The sequence below is a fragment of the Pyxicephalus adspersus genome, chromosome 7 (genome assembly GCF_032062135.1).
Source record: "Pyxicephalus adspersus chromosome 7, UCB_Pads_2.0, whole genome shotgun sequence".
Classification (NCBI taxonomy): domain Eukaryota; kingdom Metazoa; phylum Chordata; class Amphibia; order Anura; family Pyxicephalidae; genus Pyxicephalus; species Pyxicephalus adspersus.
Genome location: NC_092864.1, coordinates 58,320,078 through 58,346,657, shown reverse-complemented (window position 1 = coordinate 58,346,657; position 26,580 = coordinate 58,320,078). Strand labels below are relative to the sequence as shown.

General features: G+C 36.6%; 1 protein-coding gene across 1 annotated transcript in view; it reads right to left on the bottom strand.

Moving 5' to 3' along the window:
- Positions 1 to 26,580, bottom strand: part of LOC140335727 (voltage-gated delayed rectifier potassium channel KCNH8-like) — a 242,983-nt gene that overhangs the window by 34,017 nt on the left and 182,386 nt on the right. Inside the window, exons 5-7 of the mRNA XM_072418627.1 lie at positions 14,344 to 14,590; positions 9,211 to 9,368; positions 8,630 to 8,822 (exon numbers count right to left, since the gene is read on the bottom strand). Coding sequence (XP_072274728.1) covers positions 8,630 to 8,822; positions 9,211 to 9,368; positions 14,344 to 14,590 — 598 coding nt within the window. The remainder of the gene's footprint in view (positions 1 to 8,629; positions 8,823 to 9,210; positions 9,369 to 14,343; positions 14,591 to 26,580) is intronic.

The following is a 26,580-nucleotide window of genomic DNA, read 5'->3' as shown; positions in this document are numbered from 1 at the left end:
GTTAATAAAATATTAATCAATAAACTTTTAATTAAAGTGAAAAAAATGATGATGAATTTTAGACTTTATGATCAATTCACTAAACAATCACATCTATTCATTTAATTTCAGGGGTGTGTTAACACAATGCCAAGGAGTAAAGACAGCAATGATATTGGAGAAGCAATTCTTGCTGCCCATCTCTCTGGATTATAAAGTCATTTCTAAACAATTTGAAGGGGGGGGGGGGGACATCCCAGTAAATTCACATCAAGATTAGATTATGCAATGCTCAGAGAAATTGCAAAGAAAACAAGAGCTACATATCAGACCCTACAGGCCTCTGTGGTTAGCAAGTTAAACGTTAAGAATGACTACTTATCAAGCCAAGTGGTGGAAGGAGAATGATTTAGGCCTATTTTGCAGTCATAGGACCTGGTGAACTTGTAGTTATCTAACTGACCAAGAACTCCTTTGTACACTAAAGTTAAATGTTAGGTCATCTGCGTGGAAGCTAAAGCTTCACCCAAATTGGGACATGCAACACGACAATGTTCCCGAACACCGGTATATTTACAACAGAATGGCGGAAAAAGAAAAGAATCAATGTATTACAAGAGCCCAGTCACAGTCTAGACCTCAACTCCATTGAACTGCTGTGGCAGGACCTTAAAAGAGCTGTGCATACACAAGAGTGAGACAAAATTCCTCCACAATGCAAGTTATTGATGCTTAAGGTGATTGTACAAGCTATTGAATCATGGGGTGTACCTAGTTTTTCACACATTGCTTCTCCATGTTGGCTTCATTTTTGTTAAATTGATAATGTAATGGTGGAATCTGTTGTGTGTTGTTTTACACCTGACGTTAGATTTAAAACATTTAGGAACATGCGTAAGACCAGAATATTTTTTTACTATGTCCTGAATCACAAAGCCATAGGATTCAAAGAGTGTCTTTCTGTTTTACTTGAATATATTTTTTTATCATCCAGAGAATAGGACAATTACAAACAATGCTTAATGAAAACTGAAGCATTGCAAGGTCACATATAGAAGTATTGCTGACATGTGTTATGAGATTACTTTAGTAAAAACTTTGCTGGATTATGATTTTGAAGCAACATTTTACTAAAGATGTAAAGATGGTTTTATGTTTTTTTTACCAAAACTTAACTTTTCTCAACATCCTCCGAGCTCTCTTCCTGCACATCCTACAGTTTTCTTGCTGCATGTAGCCATGATTGTTACTCTTTCCTGCCGCTGTAGGAACAAGGCATAAGCTACATTTTAACTATCAACCCCTAGACAAGCTGAGAACAATGAGTACCTGTGCAGCGGGGAGGGAGACTCATTGTAAGTTTAATAATAGTTTTACCTGGAGTTCAGCTTTAAGTCTTGTTGCTGTATCCTGTACCCCTGATCACTGGCCTACAAGTGTCATTATGGCAAATTCATATTTTATTCAAAAAATTATTGGCACACACATGCAAACATTATCATAGGACAAAAATGCTAAAAGTAAATGACAGAGATGATCTTTTCCATTGTATTATAATATATTCATGCTGTCTAGTATTATATTTTTGATGTTTACAATTCTAAAGATTTAAGCAAATCAATGGTGGTTGAATTGACAAGCATAAAAATAGGATTTGATGCTCTTTAGAAAGGATTCCATAATACTGTGCTGAATGTCAATTCCTATCCATCACAAGGAAAGGTCAGTATATGCATTTCCTATAATGATTTTCTGTACTTCCCATGTATACTACCCTTTCAAGCCAATTAGTATAAACACCAACAGAGCACCTTCTGTGAATTGGAGGTAGAAATAATGGCCGCTAGATTACCTTGGTGTCAGTAGGAGTTAAACATTGTATTTCTAGTTTTCTAAAATACATAAAGTATAAAAAACTGTGAAGTACAAATGTGCTAGCATTTTCATCAAAGCATTATCAGCAAAGACAAGAAATGAAGCCAATCTCCTCAATGAGACACAAACAGCTTAATACCTTGATGGGTTTTTCTTTCTAATGTTCCACATCTCAAAGGACCTTCTACCCCATGGTAAGGGATACATACAACAAAAAGTCTTTAGATTTCCCTGCATGATCTGCGTCTCTGCTATGTTGAAATGGATACTGCCAAACAATTTGCAATTCTGTACAGCCAGATTCAGTTTTCTACAACACTTTTCTATCTCCAACCTGTTCATTGGCCAATGAATCATTATCATCACCTCCAAATGAAAAAGGAAATGTCCCAGAAATCATTATTGCAAGGCCAGGAAAAAGTAGTGTGGCCTTACTGATTACTACTTGCAGTGGTTTGTGTTTCACAAGAATACCTGAGCAGAATTTAAATCTTCTGAAACACAAAGCATGTATTAAAACTGTATGATTTGCATTGTGTATTGTAATGCACTATAGTGCAGCTTCATTGGCACTAGGGATGAGCGAGAATGCCCTCGGCATTCTTGCGAAAATTTCCTCGAACTTCCGATGGTTCTGCAAAATTTAGGCGAAATATTTTAACGAAACCATCAAAGATCGAGGAAATTATAACAGGAGGATTCACAGGATTCCCTGGGAATCCTCCTGTTTGCGATCCCCAGGGCACTAGAAGTTAATTAACCTCTAGTGCCCAGGTATCTTCTCAATGAATGGGGCTGTGGCCGCATTCATTGAGAACAGTGTACAATCCCCGGCACTAGAGGTGAATTACCAAAAATGTAAGCGAGAACAGCCTTCTGATTCGCCGAGAGGTCGAGCTCTCGCGGAACAGGAAGATTTCCAGGGCTGCATGATGCGATCCCCTGCACCTCTAGTGCCCCGGGGATTGCACACTCTTCTCAATGAATGCAGCCACAGCTACAATCATTGAGAAGATGCCCAGCACAGGAGAACCCTTCTGACATTGTAATGTAAGTATCTCTTACAAATGATACATATGTTACAGATACAAATGTATCTGTAACATATGTATCATTTAATGCCCGATCCCCGGGCATTAGAGGTTAATTAACCTCTAATGCCCGGGGATCGCAGGGGATTGGAAATCCTCCTGTTCGGCGAGAGCTTGACCTCTCGGCGAATCAGAAGGTCGTTCTCGCTTACATTTTCGGTAAGTGAGAAAGGCCTGATTCGCAGCAAGATCAAACTTAATACTCTCGCTCGCTCATCCCTAATTGGTACCTCCCGTACTAAATGAATAGCACCAAAATGCACAGAACACTATGTTGTGTATTTCTATGGCATAACAAGACATTTTGCTTCCCATAACTGTTATGGAAGTCTACCTGGCAGTTACAGTCAGTGGCCTGTTAGCCAGTAGGCACTCACTGCAGCATAAGGAAGATCTGGATAGTTTAACAATGGCAAATAATGAGGCTACAAATGAAAAAAAACATTAGTTTTTAGCAACTGTTTCCCTAAAAGTAAAATATAATTTAAATTTATATTACATATGGCTAAATTTTTGCTGCTAATATTTTTGGTAGCTCCAGCAGCAGGATAAAATACATCAATGTTACATGAGTTATGCAATATAATTAAATGCAATGAAAAAATAATTTACTATTTTAGAACCGTTGGAACACTTTAATATACATTTGCTGAGGCCGTGCGCAGAAGAGCAGCTCCTGAACGCTGTCTAAGCACTATTTATTAATTTATTGTTTGGACGCAGTTGCCTGTTATTCAGCCCTGTTGGAGGGGGGCATTTCTTATCTAAACAAGTTTTCTTTTATGTATTTGTATGCAAATCAGTAATGCCTTTAATTATCCACAGAATATGTACCCTGAAGACTTCTGCAGGATAAGGAATTAGGTTTTAGTACTGCACTAGAGAATTAAGTAAAATCATTCAGTATGGGAAAACTCATTACTACTACAGAATGAAAAATACACTTGCATTACCAGGACTATATACTGAAAAGACTTGTGATCACTGAATGAATCATTTTATTTTAATACCGCTACAGATTTAAAAAAATTATAAAGACATAATAAAAAAAAATAAAAACAACACAAAACAAGCTGGTATTAAAAATAGATTCCAAAGACATACATACACAACTTTTGAGGAGGAAAACGACAACCTTTTGAAAAGAAACTTTACAAAAAATGTTGTTTTGCTTTCTGCTTTCTGTTTGCTTTAATAAATGAAAAGTAATGGAGAGCCTTTAGTAGGCAACTGTCTTGTGATTTAATGCATTTTTTTTGAATGGCCCCCAAATGCAGTGCACAACACCTGGTAATGAATTGTCATGTGTCATGGTACTCTCTAATAGTACAAATACTGTTCATACGTTGTGCATTGGCGGCCCTTTTGATTGCACCAGAACACCCAGCTAACACAGCTCACGAGAAAAGTAAATTGGGATTGAGTTGGTAAAATTTACATAACTGGGTTTCTCCTAAATTAGTAATTGTCTATATTATGCAAAACTGAAATCAACAATGAATAATATCTTTTTTTAAGGTCATGGTTTTTTTTTTGTCTTTCCTCTAATTGAGGACTGAAAATGCACTTCGACCGCATCAATTATTTTCATGTATTATATAAATATCAAGATTGTAATCTAGCCATTATTTTCTTAAAAGTGGTAAAAGAAATTAGCATTAGCTAATAAAATAATTTTTCTTCTCCCTTGGTGTTTTAGTACACCTGCTTTGCAATAATACACAAGTTTTACAATCTTTCCTGGGCTTTCTTCCAACAACATGTTGTGAGTCGCTGCACTTAATTAGATACTTACACCCTGTTCAAAAGGTCCCAGGAGCTGCAACTTTCTGAAGAGATGTCGATCTTGCTTCATGCATTTCATTCCTAGGAATAGGTTATGGGCCAGAACAATGTTATCCTGATTGCCTCCTCCTCAGCAGTGGTCCTAATTACACAAGTGGACAGTTCCTTAAAGTAGTAGTAAAGCCTGTAGAAAATTCTTTTGGACAGGCTTTTTTTTTGGGGGGGGGGGGGGGGCAAAAAAGACCATAAAGCCTCCCCATATCAGAAATTGTTCTGCATGCCAGAATCAGAATGTTTGTAATTTTCTGTAAGATTGACACATGTGCAGGTAAGCGTACACTCTTGGATGATTCCACACCAAAAAGGAAGCAGCTCCAGTGTGCTAATGTGGGAGTTTCATCTTCCAAACTCAGACAATAGGATAGCCAAAGACTCCAAACCCAAAAGGAGACCTGGATGGCAGTAATTATTGCATATTATGGCAAAACCCTAGGGCTTTACATCACTTTTTAAAATCAATTGAATCCTTTAAAAGGCAAAAAATTAAAAGGAATGACATCAGAAAATACATTACATGACATTTGTAAGATGACTACAGTGCAGCTTTAAGAATGAAGATTGATATTCTTACAAATGCCTTTTGTTCCCTGGTACATGAAGCTAAAGGATTCAGATCAAAAGACTTACTAAGTAGCTCTGGTTTATTTAATTAGAGCTGCTGATCTGATTAATTTGCTTTAACATATTAAATTCCTTTCAATTAATATTTTTTTTTTTCCAATAGCTTGATTATTATTGTTCTATTCTGTTTGTATTGTTTACCTATTCCTTCCTTATGTATAATTCTAATTTCTCTTACAGCCAGTTTTGTGATTTTTTTAAGCAATTATTTGATTGGCTGTTTTTGTTCTGATAGCAGAAACACTATGAAATATTTCATATATTTCATAGTGTTATATTTCATGCTATATATATATATATATATAGCATGGGCAAACTGTACCCAGGAACCTCTTTAGTATCAAAACCATATCCAATGCTACCACCAGACGGAATTTACCATCCCCAGCTTTACTAACCATATGGGTATTTAGATGTTTGTATTCCGTAGGCTTATGTGTGCTTCTAGCAAACCTTCAAACATAACAGGCGCTGCTTTTTTCTGCTGTTTGAAGCTAATTTTGGCATAATTGCAAGCAGAGTGCAGCTGTGTGAGCAACAGTGATAGCTGTTCTGCTATTAGGAAGCAGGATTATCACAGCCATTAAAATATATCTCAGGCCCTTTTTTCTTGCCCTTTCTAATTTGTGACTTTGTTCTACTTTCAAGTTAATATAAAAGCTGGTCCATAAAACTCAAACAGTTATTGACTTCACACTGGGCAGCAGAATCTCGGAGGAAATTTTGTTCAGATGTCATGGATCAGTGCTACAGACGGGCTGAGAACATTTTATATAAATAATGCATAGACATATAATCACAGTACTGTAAAATGTGTTTGCATGTGAACAGTTCAGTTTTATTAATTAGGTGCTTTGTGAACGGAATGATTGATTTAAAATAATTTGGTTGATTTTATCTGTGTTGCTCTTGGTATAAAATATGATTAATTGTTTCATGGATCTTCTTTTATGCAATTATTTCTTTTCTGACAGATTTCATATGCCCCAGTGCAAGCACATAAAGTAGTATATTAACCTTTCAAGATCTGTGAATTACAGGGAATGTAGTTATAACTAATGGTGTCTAAAAAAGAGTCAACTTGTCTATTGTGAATTACCTGCTTGATGGCAATCAAATTATAGGCATCGTAAATTCTACTGACACGTGACTAATAGGCTATTCTAGCTATTGAACGGAGATGGACTGTGTTAGGAGAGTCTTGTATGGTTTGCATCTGTGAGCCACTGTTCTTCTAAATACATGTAAAAGTAGATTGCAGTAATTAGCTATAATTATCATATCTTTATGGAAATAACTGGTATATTGGTTTCTGGGAGCCAACCCCGCACCCAGGAACCTGACTGTACACTGTCACACTGGCTCTTACTTTACAGTTCTGTCATGCTTCTATTACGTCCCTAATAGTTGCTAAGTCACTCATATGAAGATAATATTAAAATCAATAGTAGGGTTGGTGTACTTCCCCAGGTTTGGTTCTCAAACAGTTTTGTGAATTTTATTGGAAGTTAACAAACTTCATTGAAGAGGGCAAATTTTGTAATTCAGTTCCATCCATATACAAAGCTAAAATGCTTTGTACTTATTAGCTTTACAAATGTTCTAAAGCAGCCAGACTTATCCATCCTTCCCACCGCGCCTCTTCTGCTGCCTCACTTTGTAGTATTCTTCACTGGCTTCTATATAACCCGAGAATCAAATCAAGCTCCTGTGCTTTGCTTTCAAATCCTTACACAGTTCTTGTTCTACTTACCTTTCTGAACTGGTGGAAAAATACTCCCCTAACCGCTTTCTTCGCTCCTCCAATGTCCTGCTACTGACTTCCTCACTCGTAACCACATCACATGCACGGCTCCAGGACTTTTCTAGAGCTGCCCCAACTCTCTGGAATAGTCTTCCTATTCGACTTTTTGCTCCTATTTTCAGCTCATTTAAAAGAGCACTCAAAACCCATTTTTTTCAAACTTACCTACTCATCTTCTGTCTCCTAAATCCTTACCACTGCTCCATATCTCCCCTCCTTGTGTTGTACTTCCCCCTCCTCCTAGATTCTAAGCTCTTCAGGGCAGGGTCCTCTCCTCCTCTATATATATGAACCCACACTTTGAAAAGAGGGTTGGGTTACTCAAGCTTTTTTGCAAAAACCTATATTAGTGACCATGGGCAAAAATAATGAATGGGCTCCAAATGTACAACATTCTGTGACCATGCTAGCTGGTTGATGGGGACATTGAGCCCTGGTCAAATGCCCAGTTGTCTTACTTTAAAAATGGCCCTGGCGATTCCAACAGGTTCAGTTAAAGCTTTTATTTTGTTCAGCAGAGAAACTGGGCCTGTCTCTAAGCTACCAAACACAATAAAATCTAATAAAAGTTTGAATCCTTCTCCATTCTTTAAAAAACAAGAAAAAGTTTTGGATACCGATAGACTTTAAATAATAGCTTCTTAGCATCTTATATAGCATATTAAAGCAGAATTGTCAAACTAATAAAAATAAACTCAACCACTTACTTATACCAATTTATACACTATATTATTAAAAAAATCATAATTGATACAACAATATTCATATATTACGCATATACATAAAAAAAAATTGTGATATGGTATAAGTAAGTGGTTGAGTTTATTTGTTCATAATATACTTTATATGTGATTTTAATAATGCATATATAGATACGTATTCTCTGTTATTCATGATATGTACATACTATGCTCCTGAAGCAGACTTGTTTCTGTGAAAGTGTGTTGAGAAAGAATGTGAATTACCTTGTCTGCATGGAGGACCCTATTGAGACATAATACAACCTGTGACCATTTTTTTTCCCTTGATATTGATTGTAAAATTAGTCTGGGCCTCCATTGACAATCACATGTTTTAGGAGGTGCACAAATACTATGATATGATTCAGTATAAATATTATACTGTACTGTTTTATTGTTATGATAAAAAAAGTAATAATATTTTTAAATATATGATGTTTATTGCCAATATAAAGTCCCTGTTGCAAACATATCTTCTTTTTACCTATGCATATATTGGGATGTGGCATTGATAAGGTTATACACCATTAACAGAAATTTCTTTTGGAGAAAATCCATACAAGCAAGACATTTGAGAGAATAAATGTCAAGGCTAAAAGTCCTATAGGTTTCACGTGCAAAGAGCATATAGGAAAGGACAAGCTAAATGGTACTTACTATGTAACTTTACTTACCAATCTCATTGACCTCAATCTCTTTCTGCCCAATGAAGTACCATACACAAGCCATCCAATGGGCAAGCAAGGCAAACATGGACATGAGAAGAGTAAGCACCACTGCACTGTACTGAGAGTACCGATCCAGTTTTTGGAGTAAGCGGAGGAGTCTTAGTAGACGAACTGTCTTTAACAGATGAACGCCAAAATACTAGGAGAAAAAAATAAATGGTACTGGTTAATTTAGTGGTGCTATAATCTTTTAGAATACAAATACAATGAAAAAAGACTTGCAAGAGGAATAGCAACTGGAAAGCTACGTCTTCAGTCGGAATACAAATTTGTGTCAATGTTGATCATTACAAACTAAGCACTTATATTCTAAATCAGCTAACTATTAGCTATAACTATTAAAATCTCTTTTGTTTTTTGAACTGTGGTCTTTGCAAGCAGTTCAGTACAAATTTTACAGCACACTCCAAGAAAGCTAATGCTTCTTGACATTTTATGGGAAGTCATGCATGAACTATAAATCATTCTACTGAAGAAAATGAAGAACCACATCTATGTTCTCACCTAGGATCAGGAAATGTACTTACCACATTGACACTAAAGGCATAGAGCAGGTCAAAGGGTAGGGCAGCAATGAGGTCCACAAAGAACCACGTGGTTGCATAGTGCACACAAATAGAGCGAGGGTCATATACCACTTGACCAGACTTGCTGACATATGTTGTACGAAAATTCAACAAAATATCTAGGAGAAAAAAATAGAAATATAAGGAAAGATTATTAGAAATCCAATGCAATAATAAGATTTATCAATACGGTAGCATTTGTCTTCAGGAAACAGTACTTATTTTTGACAATGGTTTTGCACTGTAAATACTAATTTTAAATGGCCCCTTATATAAAGTCTTCCATTTGTTGGGGGGGGGGGGGGCAATCGAGAAATGTCCAATTAATTTGATCCTTGTCTTTATATACGACTCACCTATCTGTGTCACAGTTTTCATACAACGATACTGCTTTAAGACTTTTTTTCTGGCAGCCAGTAAGTAATAATTTGACCTAGAAGTCATTAAATAGATGACACTTTTTTAATTCCAAATTCAACTTTTCCTCATACTGACTTCTAAAAATGTAGCATTCCCAAGTAAATAATTAACAAGATGTCAGCAAATGAAACATGGGCTCTGCTATTAGGCTGCCTGTGAATAATAACTGGAAAATCTTCAATACATTTTCCTCCCCAGGACATTGGTTTCAGAGCTTACTTAAATATTTAGATATAGCTTCTTTTGTGAATGAACATCAACTTGAGAATCACTTCGCTCCTAAACTGACAAGCTAAAAGGACAACGCTACGGGGCTCTGGCTAGCCTGCAGAACAGATATTTAAATAAATTATTATGTTGTTTGTTTTTACAAAATAAACTGAAATGATCAGGCCAGCACTTCTAGATTAGGAGAGATGCCCAGGACTGGATACACATCCAAACAAGCCTTTAGATGTGATATATTAAGGCAGTTGTTGGAAGGATATGCAAAACATGTCGATGTATTGTCAGTGACTGCCAACGGATTTCCAGTGTCAGAGTGATACATTTCAATGTGCAAAATCTGATTTAGGAAAACTAAGTGTATGCACTATACATACATATATATATATATATATATATATATATATATATATAATATAAAAATCTATATATTTGTATTTTATCTGGGGCAATGTATATAGAAAGTGGCACACAGGGACACAGAGAACACAATCGCCTGAGCTATTAAAGCTCTCCAAGACTGGATAAGATAGGCTATGATAGGAGAGTCTGGGTGACCCAGCAAACCTGGAATAGATTTCTGGAAAATGGTTTGCCATTAGTTAACAAATGTTTTTAATCTTAAATCAGATCCATTCAAGGTTTGCTAGATCATCCAGATTCACCCATGATAGTCCATGATAGGCCCAATGTGTTTAGCTTTACAAGTGAAAGTATAAATTATGAACCGGGGATTTCACTCATGAGGTACAGAAAAACCCAAAATTTTAGTGGTGCATTTACAGGTTTGGAGGATTTAACAAAGCAACACTCCTTTATTACCTTTATACCTCTTTTAGTCCAGCTATGCCATATAGTTCCAAGCCCTACCTATTTGCCCTTCTTGAGAAAACAGGAAAGGGCCAAGGTCTAGCCACTAATACAAGACAGAAAAGACACGACTATCATGGTGGGGCTGCATGTGTTCATTGCCTTAAAGCGTACCTAAACCCAGAATTTTCACTTTACATAAAAGGGTAGACAACCCTTTTACGTTAAGTAAAATTTCTGTGTGTTTGTTTTTTTTAGAAAAAAAAAGGGTGCAGCGCTGCCCCTTAATTCTCCATCGCCTAGGCGATTGAGAATGAATAGAAGCGCAAAGCCTCCCGGGATACGCATTCTTGGAGACTCTTGGGTGCTCCTTCTGCACATGCCCGAGGAGCCATTTCGTCAAAAGGGGAAAAAAAAGCAGATGTCACGCATGCGCAGTTAGATAGGCAAGTTGTTTTGCCCAACTACGTCACCCAATCTTGCGCCTGGGTTTGGTGACATAGTTAGATGAAGCTGGAAGAGGAGAAGATGGCGGTGCCTGGAGCGCTTGCCCAAAGATGGATACCGGGACGACACGGGACCTGATGGAAGAGACCTCCAGACCGATCGACTGCACTGCGGGATTGAAGGTAAGTGTATTTTTTTTTGTTTTGGCCGTTTTTGAGTTTAGTTCCTCTTTAATAAATTAGGTTGGGTGGTATAAAATAAGCAGCAAATTAAAATTTCAACATTTCAATCACTGAGCAACCTTACTAATTCCAAAATACCCTTGTCTACAAAGAATTAGTTGTCTGTAAAGACTACTTTAGCACTTTCTATAATTGTATTAAACAGTGGGAAGAAGTCAGGAACTTTAAGCTCAAGATGACGATTCCAGTCACTGCTGGACCTGCTGGAGGATTTACTTAAGTGACATTTACATTTCTCCTAAATAGCAAATGCAATTATATTATTTCTGTATGTTTTGTTCTTCGATCACCTTCTGTCATCATGGCATTCTATAAACAGCACTAGTGATTTGCTTCTGGCAACATGCTGCTACTTTGCAATGAATTTTCAAAAAAACAGTGTCAACTTTGTTTGACAGATGACATTGTAAATGTTAATGGCAGCCAGGGTTGATGCTCATAGGGCTTTGGTCATTTATTATTAGCCACATTGACTGGAAGCTGCCATCCAGATCTATGACACAAACTGCCTTGAAAGTAACACATGAACATTAAATTAAAAAAAAAGTTTGTTTAACTAGCAATTACTAAATAAATATATTTACAAAAATCTATATGTTGAGGAGGTCTCAAACAGTCTGTCATTTTATTGTATTGAATGTCCACTTTTTGTAGGGGTTACGAGGCCAAAGTTGAGACTGCCCCATTTCAGAATGTCCCAAAAAGTGGTAGAAAAGTTTGTGCCAAGGCCTTTGTACAAACATCTGTAAACACCTGGGCTCGTTTGAGTTCTGAAAGTTTTAACTTCACCAGACATGCATCTTAAAAAACAATATACAGCACTAATTGGATCTCCTAAGAAAAAACCCAGCAACATCTCAAGAACCCAGTAAAAAGTCAAAAGCAGAATTAATGGCCCCAGAAGGTAGAAAGAAACTCTTGCATGCTGACAGATGACATTAAAGAAAAAGAGTATGCTATAAAGAGTGTAGGTACAGGATAAGACAGAAAGGATGTACTGGAGTCACAGTAAAAAAGTAAATCTAAGAAAGGAGAGCTCAAGCATAGAGCAAGAGTTTACATGACTACTAATAGATGATATAAAGGAATCCTACAGAAATGAAAAGTAAGATTGTTGCCCTAGCACTTGACACCTCACTTTAATAGCATATAACAATATGCATTTATGGCTTGTTCACATTGAGAAAAGCATGACCAAATAACAATATTTTGTATTCTGCATTTATTATTATACTGAATGGGGCCTTCAAAAATTAAAAGGAAATCCAATGTCCTATGGCAAAATGTATTAAGACAAATGTATGTTGTCCTGTGTTTCTGTATAAGATGTTCATTGTTTGATGCTTTAAATATATTTTACATTGCCATACAAATCCATGGTAATGCAAAACATGCAGGTTAAGTAAAGGTGAGAAGGAAGTCAGGTGAAGGGCAAATGCACCTGTCAATAAGTTTTATGGGATCTCAGAAGCATCCCAAATGGATGTCATTGACACAGGAAAAAAACTATTAACACAGGCCTTAAAGGTAATCCAATTCTACTATTTTATTTTACATAAAAAGGGTATCCCTTGCGTAAAAGTCAACTGTTTTTTTTTTTTGAGCTGATAAAATATACTGAACCTGAAGTTTGAGTCTAGTAGGATATCTCCATGCATAGTAATGATAGACCTGTAAATATTTATTTAAAGGAAGTACTATACTATTTTTATGGACTGAAACATCTGTTATACCATCAGTGAGATATGTTATATCACATAAACAACTTTTTGTATATTGACTTTGTATATTGACTCAGCTACACTGCACAATCATTTACAATAATAAAGCCTGAACCAACTTTAAAGTGTGATATGAAGGACATTTCTGTGGGCCAAGTGAACCATCCAGCCATTTTAACAGCAACAAAAGGTCTGTGAGCTAGTTGTTGGAGTGGAAAGTTTATAAAGCTGTTATATACGTACCCCAGAGGTTACATACTTTAGGCAATAATTGTCTCCACTAGTGAAAATGTGTTTTCTCATTGTACTTGTCATCTAATTGGTTGCAAGATCTGGTAATCTGAATTATTATCTGCATTGTCCAGTCTCTTTTAAAGTCACACTTGCTTGTAGGAACAGAAACCTTTTTTTAAAAAAAAAGTACAGGAAAGGGTGTGGACTTATATCCCTGCTGTGCAGTCAATGTATGGAGAGAAGAGATTTATTAAAGCTCTCCAAGGCTGGAGAGGATACACTTTCATCAGTGAAGCTGGGTAATCCAGCAAACCTGAAATGGATCTGGTCCAGGATTGAAAACATTTGCTAATAAATAACAAATTACTTTTAAAAAATCTATTCCAGGTTTCCTGGGTCACCCAGCTTCACTAGTGAAAGTTTATCCTCTCCAGCCTTGGAGAGCTTTAATAAATCCCATTAAAGCTTTAAATAAAGCCCATTAACTCTCCCGACTCTATTTAACTCTCTCCTAAAGTAAAGGTAAAACAAAAGACAAAGGAGGCCTTGTACCAAACCTATTTTAAAGGAGTTTCCTTCTCTACATCCCTTGTGATAACTAAATGCTCAGAGGGAAACAAATATATCATGCACAAAGATAAGAATATGACTAGATACTACATAAATACATTACTATAAGAATAAGAGATATGTTTACTTCCTAATCATTCTGATAGTTTATCCACACAGTTTGATTGTTCTAGGAAACCATATGTCAAGTCAGTTGTTCATAATTTCCTGCCTTATAGATATCGTCCATAGCCTAGCAGCACATTAATGAGTTTAGTCTTGAACTGTGTCATGGTTCTGTTTAAACTTGATAACATAACATTATTTGTACAATATCTACACATATTATCACAATCCACATATTACTGGTAATATTTGGTACTAAATAGAAAATACTACAAGAAGGAAACAAATTAATCAATCCTGACATCCAACATTAGTCATACCAAGCATGAAAAGGATTTCAACAAAGATGTCACTGACGCTTGGTGGGTTACGAGAAGAAGAGTTGTCATCCCGAGCAGCAGCGAAGCATACATTGTATGGGACCGTCACAGCAACATAGAACGTAGCCAAGAGGATCAGCCAGTCCCAGCCAGCCTTGAAAGTACCATAGTGCAGGAGGATGAAGCGGGACTTCTGAATTGCAGCAACTTTGTATTCTGGGATTGTGGGCTTCTCACCAAACACATTCTGTAAAAAAAAAAGACAAAAAAAAGGGCCAGGTAGTCATACATTTGTAACTAAGACAATAACAAGAAAAATAGTTATTCTTAAGCTTAACTACAGACAAACAACTAAAACACAGATAAACTACATAAGAAAGTTTTGCCCTGATTTGTAACACAACCAGATAAATGACAAGTCTTTTTGTTAGAGGTATATATTGGCATACAGTGGTGTACATACCCCGTTCTCCTGACTTACTGAAAATAAAGATCTGAAACAGACTAATGGCCGTTATCTTTGATTTTTGTTTAGTTCTCTTACAATTAGAAGGTTCCTTGTGAGATTATTTGTATGCAGTACATCTGTTTGATGTCAGAGCTTCTGAATGTTTTTTCATTTCGTTTCACCAGTTTGATATCAATTCTGTCCCTGCCTCTCCAAGTCTATGTGCTGCTATATAGGGGATTGTAATTGGCTTATATCAAGCAAAATTCAGATTTATTAACAGACACAGGGTTTTATTAAATCATGCCTTTTAGAATTATATTTTACAAAGTCCTAGCTCCTGAAATCCATTTTCTAAAATGCAGCATAGGCGATATCACATATGAAATATGGGAGATAAATTAAAATAAATTTAATCTTGTCACCCCAACCTTGAACAAAAGATTCTTGATCCATGACTAGCCACCCAATACAATAAAACATCTTTATTTCTAGGATTTAAAAGGGGATATTTTTATTATATTTTATATTTTTTGGCAGGATGCTCACATTAGTGAAAAAAATGTTCATTTTCTCATGCAAATAAATGCTAAACGTTACACAATTACAGTTTATAGTGCCTCAGGCAAGTATTTTTTGGAAAATAAACAATTATGCAGTTATACCTGACTTACAGACTTCTTTATAATTAACTAATAAACATCCAGTAAAAATATGTATGTATCTAAAGAAAATTGTCTTCCTAAAACTAGGTCAATAATACTTGGAGCTCTATTTATAAAACAGGCAATCTGACATTACTCAAACATTACCTGGTGGGGATCAATTATTGCAACAGAAACATGGGGACTTGAAAGATTCTTACGAAGGAATGTTTGATTTTCAGTTTTTTAAATAAAGCCCTAAGATTGTTAAATGGTATCTCCAACATTCTCATCCCGTGGCGCTTCAACTGAGACCAAAGCGACCACAATATAGTTTTCTTCCGTGTCCATAAAGTGGACCTAAACTTAATGATTTTTACTTGAGAAAAGGGTAGACAAGCATTTTAAATAACCTAAAAATCACCTCCACTTGCTGTCTTGATTGCTGTGGCGATCAATACTGAATGGGAGTGCAGAGCCTTCCAGAATACATACCGGAATACCTACCCTGTTTCCCCTATAATAAGGCACTGTCTTATATTTTTTGAAATGCCAAAATATGCCCTAGGTTTTATTTTCAGGGAGATGTCTTATTTTTCCATGAAGAAGACTACAGTACACATTTATTGTTGAAAATCACTCATGTGCCATTGATTGTCCCCTTCTGATCACTCTGTGCCATTGATTGTCCCCTTCTGATCACTCTGTGCCATTGATTGTCCCCTAGCCACCCAATACAATAAAACATCTTTATTTCTAGGATTTAAAAGGGGATATTTTTATTATATTTTATATTTTTTGGCAGGATGCTCACATTAGTCAAAAAAATGTTCATTTTCTCATGCAAATAAATGCTGAACATTACACAATTACAGTTTATAGTGCCTCAGGCAAGTATTTTTTGGAAAATAAACAATTATGCAGTTATACCTGACTTACAGACTTCTTTAAAATTAACTTAAAAACATCAAGTAAAAATATGTATGTATCTAAAGAAAATTGTCTTCCTAAAACTAGGTCAATAATACTTGGAGCTCTATTTACATTTTTAAATTTATTTTTTTTTGGCTTCTACGGCCAGGTAACAGACTCTGTTAGGGCAGGGATCAGCAGCTTGCTTGTCCTTTGAAGTTACTTTCAGTTTCACTCTGCACTGCAGCCAGCATCGAGGAGTCGCACAGAGGCACACAGTATCAGGTATCGGAGGATGTCTTGCAGGGGGTGCTTTATTTTAATTGTTTGAGCAAAAAACGGGGGGTGGCTTATTTGATGGGGATGCCTTATCATCGGGGAAACACGGTATGTCACGCATCCCAGGAGGCTCCTGGCTGCTCCTTCTTCCGAGATCAAGCATGCGCAGAAGAGGCATTTTCCTTCACTGAGAGGAAAGAGGTGCCGATCTCACCCATTGGCCATGGGATAGGCTCTCTTTTTTTACCCTTATACATTAGGCTACGTCACCCGATCCCGGACCTGTGCAGTGCAAGATTGGGTGAACTAGCGAGAAGAAGGAAGAATACCAGGGCTTCCTCCTGGTTGGAACAAAGAAGAATTCCAGGACAGTACGGGGCCAGATTAGGAAATGTCCAGCGCGATAAAAGGATTTGCAAGAATAAAGGTAAGTGTGTTTTTTGTATTTTTCGGTTTAGTTCCTCCTTAGGGTAATACAAACACTTGTTTGCATAAAACTATTTATTATTTGGTCTTCTAGTTTAAAATGTTGCACCCTAATCCGTGAGATCTCTATGGTTGTACCATCCTTCCACAATTTTAATGATTGTTAATATTTGTAATTGTTTTATTATCATTGTTTAATAAAGTGCAGATTTATTTATAGTTTGCATACATTAAAAGTCCAATTTTGTGGCTTGTTTCTATAATTTATGTTAAACAGGGATGTGGTATGGTTATTATTCTATGCTTTATGATTGTTTAGATTGCTAAAATGTATCTAGAGGACCTAGAAATACTGCTTAACTGAACTAGCCTGGAGTTTTAATTTTAAATACACAGTTTATGTTTGATACTTATGAATGGCCATGACAGCCAAATGCAGCTGAATCATATTATGTGTTACATTACTCCAGACAGTATACAGTGTAGATTTTCTAGGTCACACAAGCTGTTTTATTTCCATACATTTTCAAGGTTCCATTGCTCAATACAGCTACTTTTAAAACTATTTATTACATATCGCAATATGACTGCAATAATGTTACGTGTACCAAGACAACCTTAGAGGTTGATTTACTAAAAGACTTTAGGCTGTTCACTTAGGTAAGTAAATTATCACCTTGCAAGAAAATTGTAACAGCTCAGAGAATTAAGTAAAATTTTACTGACTACAACCAAAGCATTAAAGTACAAGCAAAAATATTTACAACATATAGGTAATAAATATTAGGATTCCTGCCCAAAAAATTAAACATTTTTACAAAAACAAAACCTGGTTCAGACCTGTTTCTGAAAAACGTGGCTGTTAAATGCTCCTGGAAGCCTACTCAGCCAAGCTTTCAGGATCGTTTTCAGGCAAAAGATGCTTGTGTTTGCAAAACCCTATAAAGGCAGACTATGTCCATACTCGCCATGACATTGAGGTGCCTTTGTGGCTTCCTTCCTCCAGACTCAGCCCCATAGAGAATGAATGTACAAACGTTGGTTCTTTCAAAACTATTGCTGTAGTGCGAGTGACCAAACGTCTGGCAAGGGACCCCAATCAGGTGTGAACCTGCCATAGCTAAACAAAAACTAAGCAATGGTAAGAACCTTCACCATGTAAGTTGCCCTTTTTAAAAAAAATCATCCAAAATATCAAAATCTAAGGAGAACAAAAAGAACAGATTGATAGAACCACTCACTCTGACAATGGAAGAACACCAAAGGATGATCCTTTATACCTAAGTCATGTCATGCTAAGTGTATATTTCCATGCAGAGTAATAATTCACTAAGGGAACAGTCTCCTTTAGCAAATCATCCCCACTGTGATATTATGAAAGCAAATGTAGTATTTAACATAATCATGCCCCTCCTGCTGTTATTTTTAATAGTTCTGTATAAATGATCTGATTTGTTCCAAATGAAGTGTAAAATATGTAAACTGGTGAACAAGCTAATCATTATAATTATAATAAAAAAAATAAAAAGTTTCAAAATAGAGAAGGAAAGAATAGGACCCGGGGGATGTTATATGCTGAAAGTAAACCTATAAACAGCAGTTAGAAGTATATTAAAATGTGCTGGTTGGCATATATGCACTAGCATGGAGGATATAAAACACATCTGAGAATTTGTCTTACATAAAAAGAATATTTGTTAGATTTTAATGGATTAAACAAGTATTTTGTTTCTCAAATCACATACTGTAAAGAGCTCACAAATATTTAAAGGTCAAGGGTTGCAGGCATTGCTGCCCTTCTCTAAATGCCATTGAAATTATGGAGCTTTGAGGTCACCTACTGCAACTGTACAATGTATAATGTGCATTAGGAAAATAAGTCAAAATTATTGCAACCCAGAAAGTGTTGCATCAATGTTTATACCAGCTGTTTTTATATACATGAATCAGGTAGGAAATGCTTCTGGATAGTAGATACCATCTAAAGAACATTTTATTTCTGTTGAACCGTATGCAAGCTGGACAGAGCCAGGAGCAGAAAATGTCCAGTATGTGTTATTTCTAACCTCAAAGCTTAATTCATCCTTGTAATTTATGTAAAGTGTTTTCTACATTCCTTAAAAAATTCCCAAGTAATGTTTGGAAGAGAACCACCCCCTTCACCCGAAATAAAACATGTGCCTGGAGCCAGGAGTTTTTCATGGTTCAGTCTAAGATGGATGCCAGAGGACTCAATGCCTAGCGAACTTTTACACCAGGAGAAATCTGCAACAATGTATACCTGGTAAAAATATTTCCTTATTTTTGTATTTGTGATTTGCTCTTTACAACACATGAGCATCATGTGCACTGGTCTCCATACAAGTGCAGAAATAATTGGAATGGACAACATTTAACACTATAAGTTAGGATATATAAATTAATGCATTAGTAAACTATAAACACTAAACAATTTATAGAACATTTTACTGATTTCAATAAGTTCATTTAAATATTTTGCAGAGGATAAATAAGAATAGGTTACCAAGAATAGCACAGGCCCTTGATCATCACACTACATGGTTTAGCATACACGATACACACTAACAGAGAACATACTAGTCATAACCACAGGGTCCAGAGATATCCAAGTAAATAATTCAAAAATATATAAGGTGACATTGCTGGTCTCGAGGAGATTCTCCAGGCCCCAACGCAAGGAGCCCCTAAACCAATACAAAAAATCTGCTGAAAGGCAAAAAGAAGAAGCAATGGACCTAGAGTGTGACCCGTGACAACAATAGGGGGAGCTGTATCGTGATCTGCACAGGACCAAACAAAAATGGGGGGAAGGGTGCCAAAGAATAGGGGGTAATGCCCCATATATAGGAAGGAAACAAAGAATGAGTCTAAACAGAAAAAAGAAAAGAAAGAAAACATAAGAGAAGAGGGGACAGTGCCAAAAGGTAGGAAGTGGAGGGGAAAAGGAAGAGAAAGAGGATGACTTCACCATGTTGACCCCACCACAAGGATCAACATACAAAAGTGAGAAGGTTATTGACCCTAATAGTGGTCTGAAGGCAATTAGTCTGCCTGGACAAACTTATCACAAAAAAAATCATGCATTCGTGGAGATGCCTGAAAGAGCAACCACCTTGACTGGGTCACTGCATATTTGTTGATGTTGTCATCTAGTGCTAAAAGATATTCCACATGGTCAATACGCTCCAGCTCCATAAACCGATCCCGAAAGGAAGGTGAAGAATGGAACCGTAAACGTCTAAGGATGACCGCCCTTACAGCTGTCAAAATTTGCTGAGAAACATCACCAATAATGGATTTGATGGAAACTAGACGCATGGACAACAGGGCTACAGAACCTCATTCCAAAGTTTATATCTCAAAGCATTCACAGGAAATGTATGGTAGGGTGCGATCATGGGAAAGGCAGCACCAACAAACGTAAGAAGTGGAGGGAGGGAATAGATGAATGGCACTCTAAGCTCCCTCTACTAGTAAGGAATGTAGAGGGGTTGTTTGGAGTGACTTTCTGCTAGAAGAACTTGTTATATATAAGATGTACCATGTTGAGGAGGGTCGTTTACGAATAGGAGAGTTTCGAAAGAGCTTACGGGTCCAAAGAACATCTGTAGATCAGGGAAAGTCATAAAGACATAAATTGATGATAACGAGGATCTAGGACAGAGCATTGAAGGGACAGGTAAGGTAGCTGAGTGTTATGAAGAAGATTATCTGAAATATATTGTTGGTCTATTGAGTTCCAGACCAAGAAACTATTACGACCCAGCACAGGGGGGAAAGCAGGGTCATCAAAAAGAGGGGTCATAGGACCAACTGGGGAGGACCCTGCACTTTTTCAAAAGGGAATCCCAGCAAAGAGTAGTTATTGACAGAATATAAAATATTTTTCATTAACCAAAGCATAAGTTAATATAACAAACAGATTAATGCTAAAACCAACCAGAAACAAGTACACAACCCCCCCAGGAATGTTGTCAGTGGCAGCAATTATAACTCCCCCCCCCCATGACCAAGCTTTTTGAAGCTTATTGTGGAGGGACTGAGGGCTCTGCGGATGTAAAGTTGTCGTTTTTTTTTTTATTTTAATGAAAGTTCTGCTTTAGTATAGTAAATAAAATATTTGACAGAAGGTAATATTAGGTGTTACTGAGCTATGTTTAATTGAATGTAATAATCAGCCTCACATACATCATTACATTCTGTGATGTACAAATGGATTTATGTTGGGGTCAGGGCATTTGTACCTGGAATTATAACTGTCCTAGAAATGTCTTCTAGTTTGTACAGAGGAAAATATCCAGGTAACCAAACAAGTTCCACCTACCTGTTTACCTACTTTGCACCAGAAAATGGCAGCTGCATCCCTGCCTGTTTTATAGCAAGGATAGGAGACAACTTCTGCAAGGAATAGGGTTAAACTGAGTTACACCACTTGATAATTAGGCTCAGCGTGCTGCATGCTTCTTATCAGCATGGGATGATTCTATTTGCAAGAACAATTTGCACAGTCTGATAAGTGTTCCTGTTTTTGTCTCCTTAGGTTATCCTGTGACACTATAAGACCTACCTTTCATCAGCGTCCATGCTAAATCTGGTATTAATTAGTAGCAGACACCTGTCAATAAATGTCCTTTACTAGCTGAGTTCAGACTGTATTCAATGGCCCTGATTTATTAAAGCTCTCCAAGGCAAGAGAGGATACATTTTCATCAGTAAACAGTAAACCTGTGTGATCCAGCAAACCTGGAATGGATTACCTAAAAATCAATGTCTATTTGTTAGCAAATGTTTTCAATTCTAGATCAGATCCATTCCAGGTTTGCTGGATCAACCAGCTTCACTGATAAAAGTCTATCCTCTCCAGCCTTGGATAGCTTTAATCAATCAGGCCCATTGAATACAGCCTGAATTCATGGCTAGTAAAGGACATTTATTGACAGGAGTCTGCTACTAACTAATAACAGGGTAGTTGTGCTGTGAATACCAGTAGCAGGTGTCTGGGACCCTGAGGGGTAGCGATGAGAACTATCTAGAAAGCTCCTAGCATTCTTACATTACTGGTGTATTCTCCATTTCACAAATCAGGCTTTGGTAAGCTGAAGTCACGTTGCTAAAAGTTACTTCTATTAGTAGACAGTCTTGCAGCCCTTTGTAAAATGTGCTTGATTGTATTTTTTTCAACTATACCAATTATTATTACAAAAATCAAGGCATTACAGCTTATTTATTTGCTTAACCAGCTCAAAAAACATGATAATGAAATCAGCTTTTATCAGTTTAAAATAGTCAATTAGACATTAGCACTGATTAGCTACTGGGGGAAGGGGGGGTAGTACACCATATAACTTTCTTTTCCTTTATAAGGCAATTAAAAAGTTTTATTAGTTTTAAGAGGGCTAAGGTTTGTGTTTGACTTTCTTTCCCAGTAAAGAATCTGTATTATCTGAGAAGTGGGTATAGCTGAATCTTTTCTAGTATGCAGATCCACACATATTAGCATATTGCAGACCCTTTTTTCCAACAAAATGCTACATCTTTTTTAACTGGACTAAAGCTGTGTACATACCTGCAATTTTCCTCACTGGAAACAATCTTTCATGATTGTGATCCATACCCGACATCGGGCGACTGCTGTACACATTTCATATTCTCACCTGAGATGAACCCAACTTTTCATACTTGGTGAGAATCATCCCATGTGTGTACATAGCCTAAGGCTAAATTCAGACTAGCAGTACTTTATCATGGCCTTTTCCACCCCCAGGCGCCTACTGTCAAACCAGGAGCTATAACTGATGGTTTTACAAGTGTTTGCAAAAGCCTAGTACAGTGGTTTCTTTATTTTAATTTTTTGTATTGTAACTGCTTGTGGAAACTAGCTATAGTCACCTAAAAATGTTTGTGCAGGAGTTTGCAAACTGCTTCAATTCAAATCTCTGGAGGGAGCAGGGAAGGCAAACTACCCCTGGAAACTATTACTGGATGCTACATATATATATATATTATTCAAAAATATTGTGTGAACGCTGCTACTGCCTACTACAAGTCAAGTAAAACAGCTTTCAAAAAAAGTTAGACTGAGCTTAGCCTTAAGATGGGTCTCAAACGAAAGTATTAAAGTTTCCTGCACTGGGATTATTAAGTATACCAAAGATGGGGTCTATTTTTTCATTTTTTTGTGAATTATATCCCCAACCTACTGTACATTGTAAATTTAAAATTGTAGGTATGAAAGAAGCTAAAAAGGTTTTAGTGTTGTCAAAATGGAAATACATTTTAAATAATGACATATACCTAATCATTGTGATTGTTGCTGTTTTGTTGGGCCTTGATACAGACCCCTAGAAATAATAAAAATAGAAGCTTCCTTCTATGTTGTTGTTTTTGTAAGTTTTGGAAGTTGAAGCTGGCATTATGCACTCTAATGGAAATGACTGAGGAAATGTGGGCCAGAATAAAGTGTAGGTAGTGTCAATAGCAACACACGCTCTGCATAGCCCGCTCCAATACACAATGTAGTTGTTTGTTCCAGCTCCCATGGTGTGTCTGCTGTGTCAGCATCAAAAGTTGGGGGACAGCACAGGCTATCTGGCCTAGGGGAGAAAAAACTGTATATCCAGCCCTGTGTATAAATAAATAAATATATATATATATATATATATATATTTACCCAGCGAATGTGCCAATACATAGACTGATTTGGTATAAAATGCTGCATACTGGTTGCATGATTGAATTTCACCAAAGAACCCTTAATAATTACACCCCTTATAACATTGTTCGAAATGCTGCTGCAAAAACCATAATTGTGAACATGAATTTCCTTGCAGATATTTAAAACTTTAAAGCAATAAAAGAGCATTTTCCTCAGTTGAAGTGATGGGACCCAAAATACTTATGTAAGAATCTATTATCCAAAACACCAGTCTTTTGTAGAAAATAATCCAAAGCAAACCTGAAAAACTAGAACTCATAGAGCCCCGTGTTGTTTGGACCCCAGTCCTATTTGCACATTCTTGACATTGGTGGTCAGAGGAAGGCAAAGTATTATTTCCTTTCTTTAATTTGGTGATCAGTGGTGGGCACTGTTATGAAACAATTACATGTTGAAGCTGGGCATCCTAGGAGGACAGTTAGTAGTCTGCAGGTAGAGCACAATTAGCTCACAAGTATTTGCTTTGCACTAAAACAAGGAAGCTAAGCTAGCTCTGGGATTAGACCAATGTGCAGAAATGTACTGTTTCTAAACCTGGACCAGCAACTAGAGCAATCTTTAATTGAGAGGTCAAACTGATGACTCTAGTAAGTGAGCAGGCATTTTCCATTCCATGCCCCAACCCCCTGGCTGCAGATATTTTCAGTCATCAGTGGCTGCTTGCTAGTTCCAGGTCTTTGAGTCCATAAATAATGAAACCAGGATTAGAATGAAAACCCAGGAGTCCTTAAGTGTCATAGAAGACACAAATATGTTGTTAGTCAACACATCATTTTCCAGACAGCTTGGACTGTTTTTAAGAAGATTATGTCTAGAAAAAAATGAAGACAAAAAGAAATGCACAAGGATGTGGATTGAAAGACTGATGCAGTAAAAAGAAAATATTACCAACAAGGTGACCATTGCTTGATAGGTAATAAGAGAAACCTGAAATAAAACAAGTTTATTGGAAGTACAATATAAATCTAGTCTGTAGAGGCCTAAAGTACTGCAGCTAATATTACCAGCTGCCAACAGTCCTGTCTAACTCATGCTTCCTATGACTGGCAGAACACGATGTAGACACTGTCAAATTATTAATATTTGCAAATTATCTATGTAAAATTAGAATGCAGTAAATGGAAAAGCCGTGTCCAGAGAAGCCTGGTAAATCTGTTAATAAATGTATTTTCAGTGAAGTGCAAATTGGGATTGTTAATGTAAAGTATATGGTCATGTGCTCGATGTTACACGCTATATTGTGTTTCATAAGATGATTGTACTCTAGTCGCAATCACAAATGTACAATAAAGGCCTCGACTATTAATATTATTATTATTAGGCCAACCATCATATTATGCAGCGCTGTACTAGGGGTTGCAAATGACAGATACAAACAATAACACAGGAGGAGGAGAGGACGCTTAGCTTACAACCTAAGGAGACCATGAACAAATTCAAATCAAGACAAAAATTTTGCAAGATTCCATGGTGCCAAATATTACTTCACCACAGCCAATGGCAAGGGTGTAAGAGGCAGAATGAAGAGATTAACTGAAGGAAGTCTTCAAATCCCTACTTACATCAAATCATGACACCAGAACATTAACTGGGCGAAAATAATCCTAGGTGTGCAATTTGTGCTTTTGCTTCAGAACAAAGAGAGTTTCATCTGCTTTAATGAAGTCCAGATGATTCCAATAATCCAAAAGCTCTATGCCTTAGTCATACTGACCAGGACCTTTTCTTTTCTATCTGTGTCTCAAGAATATCAATTTGTTTGGTATAACAACATTTTAAAAGCTACATGACAGTGTATAGGAAACATAGATAGTTGGCTTATGTGCTGGCCAGAGAGAATAAAAAAGGTAAAGTTTACATTTAAACATGATGGGGAGCCACCTTCATCATTTTCTTATTCCAAGTCTTATTTTCATACTAAACACAGTGTTATCCATTGGTCACATATATTCGTAAGGATAGCATGCAGAACCATCTGTATCTTCCAGTATGTCCCTAAAGTATGATGTTCTGAGATCCACATTTTGTCATATTATAATACTTAAAAAAGCAGACAACAGATTTGTTATAGATACGGTTGACCATGAAGTGATAAAGTCCAAATAATATATCTTGATATCATTAAGATCCCAGAACAGTTTTCATGCCTACATATCCGTATGAAAATGTAGCAATCTGAGAAAAATTAGCCTGATTAAAAAAAAAACTATTAGCCTCTCTATCAGAGCTCTATAGGAGCTAAGCTTTGACAAATTAAATAAAACCAGTCTGTGCAATTTTTGGGTAATTTTGAAACTTCAAAAGGCTGTAACTCAAAAAACACTAAATCAATTTTGGTATGATATCATTTAGAGAAGGCACCAACAAGTCAGTCACCAATGAAATATTAAAGTAGGGCTTTATTGCAGAAAGGGATAGATGATGTCCATTCTGCAATAAACATTCTTACCTGCCTGATCGCCAACCTAAGCTTTAAAAAATAAAATTGCTGAGCTGCACAAGACCATCTCTTCCCATCTTACCAAACAAGATGGCCAAGGAGGCAAAACAGATAGAGAAGAAGGAAGAAGATTACAGTGCTCATGATGGAACAGGGACAGGTGAGTAAAATTAAAAATTGCCATCAGGCAGGTAAGATTATTTTATTGCAGATGGGACATCGCCTGTCTGGGTTTAGTTTTTATTACTGGGATATCTTGTGTTCTCTTTGCACCCAGAATCCCTACGTTTTTAGTTTCCTGGGGTCTGATGTAAACTTCATGTATACTTCTGGGGGGTCTAATTATAAAGGT